General features: G+C 43.8%; 4 protein-coding genes across 4 annotated transcripts; 2 read left to right on the forward strand and 2 right to left on the reverse strand.

The window, feature by feature from the left end:
- Positions 1-835: 835 nt before the first annotated feature.
- Positions 836-3131, reverse strand: FOMMEDRAFT_153817 (uncharacterized protein; the record flags this gene model as incomplete). Its single annotated transcript, XM_007264461.1, has 2 exons — positions 836-1697; positions 2821-3131. 2 exons carry the CDS (start codon positions 3129-3131, stop codon positions 836-838), a joined length of 1173 nt encoding a protein of 390 aa, XP_007264523.1.
- Positions 3132-4111: 980 nt separating this feature from the next.
- Positions 4112-5030, forward strand: FOMMEDRAFT_18510 (Non-heme protein of cytochrome bc1 complex). The gene is made up of 5 exons (XM_007264462.1): positions 4112-4378; positions 4516-4652; positions 4721-4739; positions 4809-4877; positions 4925-5030. The coding sequence occupies exons 1-4, from the start codon at positions 4208-4210 to the stop codon at positions 4845-4847; spliced, it is 366 nt and encodes a 121-aa protein (XP_007264524.1). The 5' UTR covers positions 4112-4207; the 3' UTR covers positions 4848-4877; positions 4925-5030.
- FOMMEDRAFT_119950 (peptide methionine sulfoxide reductase) lies at positions 5008-5879 on the reverse strand. The gene is made up of 3 exons (XM_007264463.1): positions 5526-5879; positions 5390-5452; positions 5008-5324 (listed from the first exon to the last, which is right to left on the reverse strand). The coding sequence occupies exons 1-3, from the start codon at positions 5782-5784 to the stop codon at positions 5104-5106; spliced, it is 543 nt and encodes a 180-aa protein (XP_007264525.1). The 5' UTR covers positions 5785-5879; the 3' UTR covers positions 5008-5103.
- A 563-nt stretch (positions 5880-6442) lies between these two features.
- Positions 6443-8400, forward strand: FOMMEDRAFT_153820 (uncharacterized protein; the record flags this gene model as incomplete). The annotated part of the gene is made up of 2 exons (XM_007264464.1): positions 6443-7674; positions 8127-8400. 2 exons carry the CDS (start codon positions 6443-6445, stop codon positions 8398-8400), a joined length of 1506 nt encoding a protein of 501 aa, XP_007264526.1.
- Positions 8401-9201: the final 801 nt, after the last annotated feature.

Raw genomic sequence — 9201 nt, forward strand, 5'->3', positions numbered from 1 at the left:
GGGGGGGATAAGTGGACTCAGCTCACTCTCTCACAGCTTGCTTCATTGTCTGTTGATTAGTTAGTCTATATATACTATGTAGGTAATGTCTCAGATGTAGAATGTATGATGGAAGGTATTCCATCATTGTTTGTCATTGCTTGTAATGTAGTTTATATCATCTGAGACATACTCTTGTGTAGTCTCGTCTTAACACTATACCTTTTTAATTTTATATGAATTTGCTACCAACTAATTCACTAAAAATGCCTTGTATGAGTTATGAAGGACATACAGGTCAGATTAAGAGACACTGTTAGCTTGAGAAAGGCAGAATTGGGAACAGGATGCACAAACTATATAGGAGAGAAATTGTAATGGTGGAAATATATGCTTTCTCTGTTCTGCAGATGCATTCTCAGCCACATCAAAGTGGAGCCACCAGAACCAGCAACAGTATCAATCACTAACTGATACAGCCAGGTGCCAGAGTTGTACCAAGAGTTTGGATAAATAGAACAATCAAGATTACAACAGTTGAACATACAGTATATAGTAAGGCTTATCACATCAGAAAAATCCATAGTGATGATTGGAAGGGCAATGGTCAGGTTAGGAGAAACATACATGTGTGATTGTATAAAGGGTATAAAGGGATGAAAACAATTCAATAAGAGTAGCTGCTGATTCAGAAATGAGTTTTATATAATCATGTCACCACTCCAAAGCATAAACACAACACAGCTTCAGGGATACTTGAGACTATTCTGGTCTGGTGAATAAGCACAATTTGGTCAAATGCCACATACAATTAGCCAAAAGTGTTCAGGAAAAGAAAGATCAAATTCTAGATAGTCTAATCTGGAATGCTATAGCTGGAGCATCTAGCGCGAAAGAGTCTCCCTTCTCGGATGTGACGCCGCAATCTTCTGCGATCAGAAGCAAAAAATGGGTAACGAGTCCCTTGGATATCAACCAAATCGTCCCACAGCCTCAAAACATTCCAGCGAGACTCCAGCATGGTGCATAAAGCATTGGCACATTCGCGCGCTTCCCCTACAACAATGTAGTTGTATAGGCTGAAGTGTCTCATATCAGGACACGTAATTCGATCGCTTGTATCCTGAGCGAGAAGAACTGCGTTTGGATCTCCTGGTATTGAAAGAATGTCGAAGAGTTGTGCTGAGATAGTGCAAGCAAACAAATTAAGCATTTTAAGCAGAGGAAGAAGAGGGAGGATAGAGATAATAGTATCTTCATCTGCACAGTTGCCACCAATCACCAGACTGGTTAACGGTGGCAAAGAACGTTGGATAAAGGTCGATAAAATTTCTCCGCCATTCCAGGTTTCGAGATCTCGGTAGTCAAGCTCTGTCAAAGCAGGAAGAGCCAGCTTATCAATTAACAGATGTGGAGCTGGACCCGACAAACTGAGGCGATTGAGGTTATGCAAGATGACGGGGCTGTCCTCATCGTGAGTCGGTCCACGTATCTCGTTATGCTGAAGGCTCTTCAAGTTCGGAGTGGCCTCGAGAAATTTACGGCACTGTTGTACAGTGCGAATTGAAGTTATATCGAATAGAGCTGAACGTGCCGACAAAAGTGCTGGCTCCCTTTTAAATCGGAGAAGACGTATGCCTCCTAGGCTCAGATGCTCAATCTTTGGAGACTGCGCGAGACTAAGAATTCCACCAACGGCTCCATTGTCGAGTGTGAGGCTTAAAGAAAGCGTTGTCAACATTGGCATATTTGTAAGCCTTATGCTCGGAAAGCTAGGAGATGTTCTGAATTTCAAAATTAAGTGGACCTCTTCCCAATGCCATTGGTGAGCAAACAGCATGGAGACGATGCGTTCAGCAATTCAATGATACTCTTGAGGCTGTTTACTCGTGAGGCAACACATAAACCAAAACTCGAGCGGTGCGCCATTAGACCTGTGAAGCCATGTAATGAACACATCGATTAAACATTCCTGCGGTACGCCAACGTGATAATACAGGTAAGTCCAAAGATTTCTGAGTGATAAAGATACGTCGCGCCATCGACGACAAACGCTGGAAAGCCTTATCGGGGCCCTAATGCATTCCGTGTGATGCGCATTGTGCACACAGTCGAGAAAAATGTCACCAAGTATCTCCACCGGGATGGAGTTGATGCCCATAGTGTACGAGCACATCTGGGACTTATCTTCTCATAAGGGATTGCAGTAGAAGGATAGACAGCACTCTGCCTTGTGTATGAGACCAACACCAGGCAACGGATGAATAGTTGACTGACTTCTTAAAGATATCTAGCACTGAAGTAAAAGATGTTGGGTCCGGTCAGGCGTGAGGGCTGGTTCTGGGGACAAGAAGTACAAGGGCAGCAAAAAAAAAGTCTTTGTTGTTTGAGTTACCTGAAAAAGGTTGCTGATTTGTAAGTGATTTGCATGACTTGTTGGGAAGGAAGAGATGTGTCAAATTCTTTAAGTGTTTCCAACACACATAGGGACAATGTTTTAGTTTTATTCGTGCTATAGAAGTGTAATATTTTATAAATGATGAAAATATGGGCAAATTTTTGTTCCAATGATACTAGGGCACACAGCACAAAGGTCTTATACATGTCTGCCTTCTAAAGGTGTTCATCTAGAACAATTCTAAAACACTTACAAATGAGTAATTTACCTTTGCACTTTCATACACCCCGAATTGCAGGATGCAAAGAAAGGATGTTATGTATATTCCTATTTGTTATGTAAGAACTCCATTTCCATGTTGCCGAAAGGGATCGTGATAAACAAGCCCTGTCAATACAGGGAGGGCTAGTTTATCGATCAGTAGATGCGAGATAGAGCCGCACAAACGAAGTTGCTCGAGGTTATGGGAAATGATAGAACGGTCCTTGTTGTTGTACTTAAGAAGTATATCGACAGCTCTAAGTTTCTTCAAATTTGGGTTTGCTTTGAGAAGCTCACAACACTGTTGTACTGTCAAATCGAAATCAAAAGCAACGGAACGTGTCGACAAAGGCATTGTCCAGTCTTCAAAATAGGGAAACTGGCCCTCGAAGCTCAGGAACTCAAGCTTCATGGACTGTGTGAGATCGATACTTCCACTAACGGTGCCATAGTTGAGTCCAATGTATAAGCAGAGTGAGATCGGCATTGGCATATTTGAAAGCCTTATACCCGGAAAGGTGGCGGATGCCTGGAATCGCCAACAAAATTCGACCTCTTCCCAATGCCACTGATGATCAAGCAACAATTAAACGCGTTCGGCGAGTTGATTAACCTCCGGAGAATGGTTACGCTCGAGGTCACATACGAACAAGAATTTGAGTGGTGCCCCGTTCGATCTGTGAAGCGATGCATCGAGAACTCCATGCGACAAAGATACATCGCGCCATCGCCGACAAACGCTCGAGATTGTGACCAGGACCCGAACACATTCCCGTCGTTGACGCGCATTGAGTACACATTCGAGGAAAATGTTGCCGAGTGGCTCCAACAGGAGAGAATTGATGTCATCTAGGGAATATCTTCTTGTAATGGGCCACAGAGGAAGGACAAACAGCACCATCTTGCGTATTGAAGTTAATGCGAAATATGTAAGCATGAACAACAGACCTATTAGCGATATCCAGTACTGGTTGTCAACTGCAAGCTATCGACTCTCGGAAGGCAGGCTCCTGGTACTGCTCCTGGTACAAGGAATACGTGGGGGACGCAGAGTGAGGGCGAAATATATACCTTTTCCTGGTTATATAAGCACATGCTAAGCCCTTCTATTTCTAGACACCAGAGGCGTTGGCGCCGTATAACACGGTTATTAAGACCTTTTCATGGAGGATTTCAACTAATGAATCGTCTCGAGAGATGTAGCAGCTGAATGTCTCTAATTCTCGTTGCTGAAGTGCCTAGCTCTATAGATTGGTTAGAATTTTAATTGACGAACAGAGCGAGTACAAAGATGTGGTTGCTGTCTTTCGGGAGCAAAGACGCCAACTGGCAGAAGAAGGAAATCGAAATCCTCGACCAAAAGGAAAGCACCAATTGGCGTCTTCCAATTATATCATTTAAGATCACGTGCCGCTCTTCTACCTTCCGGCTCACGCCGAAGGTCATTTGTTTGAGTGCGAAATTCCAGCTCACCGCTCCTCATCGTCTCGTCTCGTACAGCGCTGACGCGCTTCTCGTCTCTTCTTTATTCATCATTTTATCTCAAGAAAAAGCAGCGAAAAATTGGCAATGACGTTTTCGACGTTCTGGTCGAGTCTCGTCCCGACGGCAAGGTGCGACGAGCCTGAGCAAAAGGAAGAAGCGGAGAAGCCTGAGGCTGAGGCTGAGAACGCTGAGGCTGAGGAGACTAGTGGGAAGGAAGAGGCATCTGAGGAGGATGAAGAGGAGGAGCCTGAAGACGTATGTGCCTTTTTCATAAAAATGACCATGCTCATGGATTCTTTCGATTGGGCTTTCTGGGCTTTCTGTTGACCGTTGTCAATAAATACTTCTTGTTCCTCTTTGCCGCGGTTGCATTGATTTTCGGACTCAAATAGCCTATGGTCACGCTGCGTGAAGAGTGTAAGGAGTCTGGAGCATGCGTAAAATTCTCGCAGCACTTCGAGCACTGTCGAGAGAAGGTAGAGGCTGGACAGGGTTTCAAGGGCGAGGATTGTGTCGAGGAGATGTTCCAGTGCGTCTCTATTTTTCCCCTATATCTTGTCTTCATTAAACTGATTGCATTGTTGTGGTTTTGGACAGCATGATGCATTGTGTAGATGTGCGTATTATGTATAGTTGGCATTTACTGAGTATTTTATCTGGCATTTGTTATTTTTGCATCCTACAGAACTGCGTCGCACCGAAGCTATTTGCTAAACTGGTCTGAAAACGTGGTGGTAGGCTTTAATATTATGGAGTAAGTTTGCTCAAGGTTTTAAAAAAATGGTATTGATATCATTATAGTGCTTTAGATAGACCCCTAAATAATACCAGCAACCAAACGTACTGTTCAAGGCTTGACCACGACTTCTCAATAAAATGTTTTTCTCATTTTACAACAATTCCAAAAATAAACCCATAAATTTGCATGTCTACTGGTCCTCACAAGTGCGACAGCAACAGATTCGAGTTAATCCAGTGCTTCACCAATGCTCTCTATGGGTCGGACACTGGTAACCACTCGGATTCTTAAACAAGTACTCCTGGTGATACTCCTCTGCGTCGTACCACATTCCCGCTGGTTCGATGGAAGTAACGATCTTCGCATTACGCCTGTCAAAGTGCGCTTTCTGGACATCCTGTGTCACTTGTTCTGCAATCCTCTTCTGCTCAGGTGAATGGTAGAAGATGGCCGAACGATACTCTAGGAGGGAGGCAAGTTAAGGAAACTTCAGGGGAGCTGTGTAAACAAGGGGTTATGAGACGTACGTGTGCCGGTATCAGCTCCTTGTCTGTTTACAGTGGTCGGATCGTGTGTACAATAGAAATATTCTTTAAAACAGTTCATCATCAGCAACAATGCCTCTCCATCATTAACTAATCGTAACACAATCAAGTCGCATACCGACGAGCTCTCCATATGAAACTTTCTCAGGATCAAAATCAATTCTAACTGCCTCAGCATGTCCTGTCCGACCGGTGCATACGTCCTGATAACTAGGATTCTCCGCGTCGTCCCTACCACCTGTGTAGCCCACCCTAGTCTTTAATATTCCCTTCCCTTCTTGCGGAGGATATTTCTTAAGAAAGATATGTTCGGTGCCCCAGAAACAACCTGAGGCGAACGTGGCCGTCTCCACGGGACCGCCGTGTGTAGATGCCATTGCACGTGCAAGCTGGTTGGGCGTTTGTGAGTATGAACGGAGAGATACGGTCGGCAGAGACGCGAGGAGAGAAAGGCGGAGATTGTTGAGACGACTTAGCATATAGTGAAGGTGGATGGGAGAGTCAAGAGACTGTGTGTTGCTCAGCAACCTAACCTCTCATGCTTTGCAATATGCCTTCGGAATGACGACCCGATCACGTGCGACATCTCTGATTATCACCAAAGTCCAAACCGCCCACTCTTGTACCTTTACCACCATCTTGATCATCTATATGTTTTCCAGACTTCAATAGTGCTCATCTTTGCTAAATTTGGCAATAATGCAATAATATTATTCGCGCATTCACCGGTATGCTCTCCAGAAGGCCTGGCGCCGGGTACAACGTTGAACGAGTACAAATCGACGCAGTTCTCTACTAGTACTACTTATGCCTGGTCTACGCTTACATAATGAGGTACAGATATAAATTATGGACTTCCTCTTGTCTCGGAATGGCCCAGTTCATACGCCTCCCCAGCTCTCGCCTCGCCACTTATATTCTACATACCTGGGATGTCGACTGATGTTTCTTCTATCACTTCGCATTTATCGTATTCGCGAGACAGAAAGTCGCTTACCCTCCCGCTGTTGGTGTTCGTGTGGGGATATCTTCTAAATGGACTCCGACGCGATTGGCATAAATTCCCTCCCGTCAGAGATACTCTGCGACATCTTCCTCAAATGTGTCCGCAATGCGCGTGGAAGATGGGAAAGCGTTACGGTACCGGTGACAATTTCGAGCGTTTGTCGACAATGGCGCGATCTCTCTTTGTCGTTCAGAGATCTCTGGACCCGCCTGGAGACGTCCATCACTAGTGTGGCCCCGGGATGGTTGATCGAGTTTTTCGACACATGGCTTCGCAGGTCTAACGGCGCACCACTCGACCTCAATGTCGTATGTGACCTCACATCTGTCCGATCTACGGAGGATCATCAAAAAGCTGAACGCGTTGTGTTAATGTTGCTTTCTCACCAATGGCATTGGGAGAAAGTCGACTTTTACTGGGTTTTTTTGACATCCCCTGGCTTCCACAGAATCAGACTTACAAATACGCCAGTGCTGACCGCATTCCGGTTATGCTTCTACGTCCGTAATCGATCCGTTGGTGGAAGTTTCAATCTCACACGGGCTTCAAAGATCGAGGACTTGAGCCTTGGACACCCGGTTGCTGTCGAATTCGAAGACGGGCCAATGCTTACTTCGCTACACTCACTCGCTGTCACTTTGGATCCACAACAATGCTGTAAGCTTCTCAAGGCGGCTCCGAATTTGAAGAAACTTCAAGCGACCAGTATACTTCGACCGCCTGGCGAGGAACGTTCCGTAATCTCCCATGATCTCGAGTGCCTCGGTTTGTGGGGTCGCGCATCACATACAATAATTGATATTCTAGTCCTCCCCGTCTTAACAGAGCTCAGATACGAAGATTTCTCTTCCCGAAATGGAGGTGACCGTTTATCGAGCTTCATTCAACGTTCCTTACCACCGTTAACCATGCTGGACGTCACTGGCAACGGTGCAGAGGAGGCTACAATTACGACTGTCCTCCCTCTCCTTCCCTTGCTCCAGGTGCTCGAAATGGCGCGGTGCACCATTTCAGCGGCACTCTTCAGGCTTCTTGCCGTGCCAAGCGGAGCGGGTCACCACGCTCAGGATAGAAGTAATCGAATCACGTGCCCCGATCTGATATACTTTGGGTTCCGGAGTTACTCTGTTGTAGGGGACTTTCGCGAATGCATTGATGCTTTATGCGCAATGTTAGATTCACGTTGGGATGGTTTGAAGGTTTGCGATTATCTTGACTTCGATGGGGCCTCTTCCCCTTCTTCGGCTGACCGCAGAAAATTGTGGGCCCGCATCGAAGATAGGAAAGGACTGGAATTTATCGCACCCCGCCCAAGACTGGATAGGATTAGAGGATATGTATGACCTGTCTTCTTCTAGTTAAGTTACTGGTTTTTACTACCACTGTGCTTGCTCACTAGAGCCCTTCAAAGTGCCTGTAAGCCTTCTGCGTTTGCTCTTCAGGATGACAACACGATCATGCAGAATTCACACTCTTCGAATCAGTACTTATTCTTATCGCATTGTTTCCATTTCTCTTGTAGTTACACAACCATGCAGATTTACCTCAGTCCAACTTTTACCTTTTGCACCCGCTACCCCAGGTCGTGTTAAGTCATGCTAAAAACTACGATCATACTGAGTTATAGTAGTGTCAAAATTCGTGGTTTCTGTTACAAGACTACGTATATCAATCCCGTATAACTTCAAAACTTGAGTGCTTACGGTTTGGCAGACCATTTCTTTTTGGAATTGGGAACCTGCCTGTACCTTTAGCATGCTCAATGGATCTCGATCTGCAGGAATTTTTCCCTGTACAACATCTCGGCCCTCTCAAACCAGCTCCAAGTTTGAAGAAGTTCCAGCTATTATCGACAAAAAGCATGGCTTATCCGACGACGAGGGTCACTCTGTCGTCTAATACCCTTCATGTTCTTGACTTGCAGATGGGTGCCACTTCAACATTTTTATCCACAAACCAGAGCTCCCAACTTTGGAACGATGTATAAACAGTGCTAGGAATGTTGAGGGCAGAGGTGAAAGAAACCTTGCTTTTGTCAAGTATTTCTCACCATTGTTATTTTGTCTACCAATTGGTAACAAATGCTATACAAAGTACAAATAGAGTAACAATTATACAGTTTCTCCTTCTTCCTCTACTTCAAGCACTCGATCTGGTTCTTTGCAGTATATCAGCATGGTCATTTTGCTTACTTCCCGTTACAAGCAATGCGGGTGCTAGATACAAACTCAAGTGAAAGTCATCTCGAGCCTGAGATCAGCACCTTCTATCATCAGGTTGTTTTCATCACGAAAAAGTCGTAACAAATGTATTTAATAATAGCAAAAGTAATCTAATAAAATGATTTCATAAGCATAACAATTTAAATTAATAATTATATTTTACTTGTAATACAATACTAATAATTATATATAAATGTAAGAAATATACAAGGTTTCTACTAAACTACAAGCATGTTTTAAAGCAAGTAAGCTTACTACTAGTATTATTATAATATTACATGTGAGGTACAAGTACTCAGCTCTTATTATAACTTGTTAAAATTATATTATAAGTTATTTGTAACAATAGTTGGTTGATTATAATAGTTATAAAAGCAATACATTGTGCTTGTAAGTTAATTACAATACTTTTAGTAAGATAATATGCAATTATATATATTAATACTGTTAACAATCACCATGTTAAACTTATAATATAACTTGATTTTACTTTAAACAATATATCGAAGTGATTACATAATCTAGTACCGAAGATCGAGAGCATATAATGACGCACTTACTCTCGT

This window comes from Fomitiporia mediterranea, assembly GCF_000271605.1.
Source record: "Fomitiporia mediterranea MF3/22 unplaced genomic scaffold FOMMEscaffold_4, whole genome shotgun sequence".
In the NCBI taxonomy this organism is placed as follows: domain Eukaryota; kingdom Fungi; phylum Basidiomycota; class Agaricomycetes; order Hymenochaetales; family Hymenochaetaceae; genus Fomitiporia; species Fomitiporia mediterranea.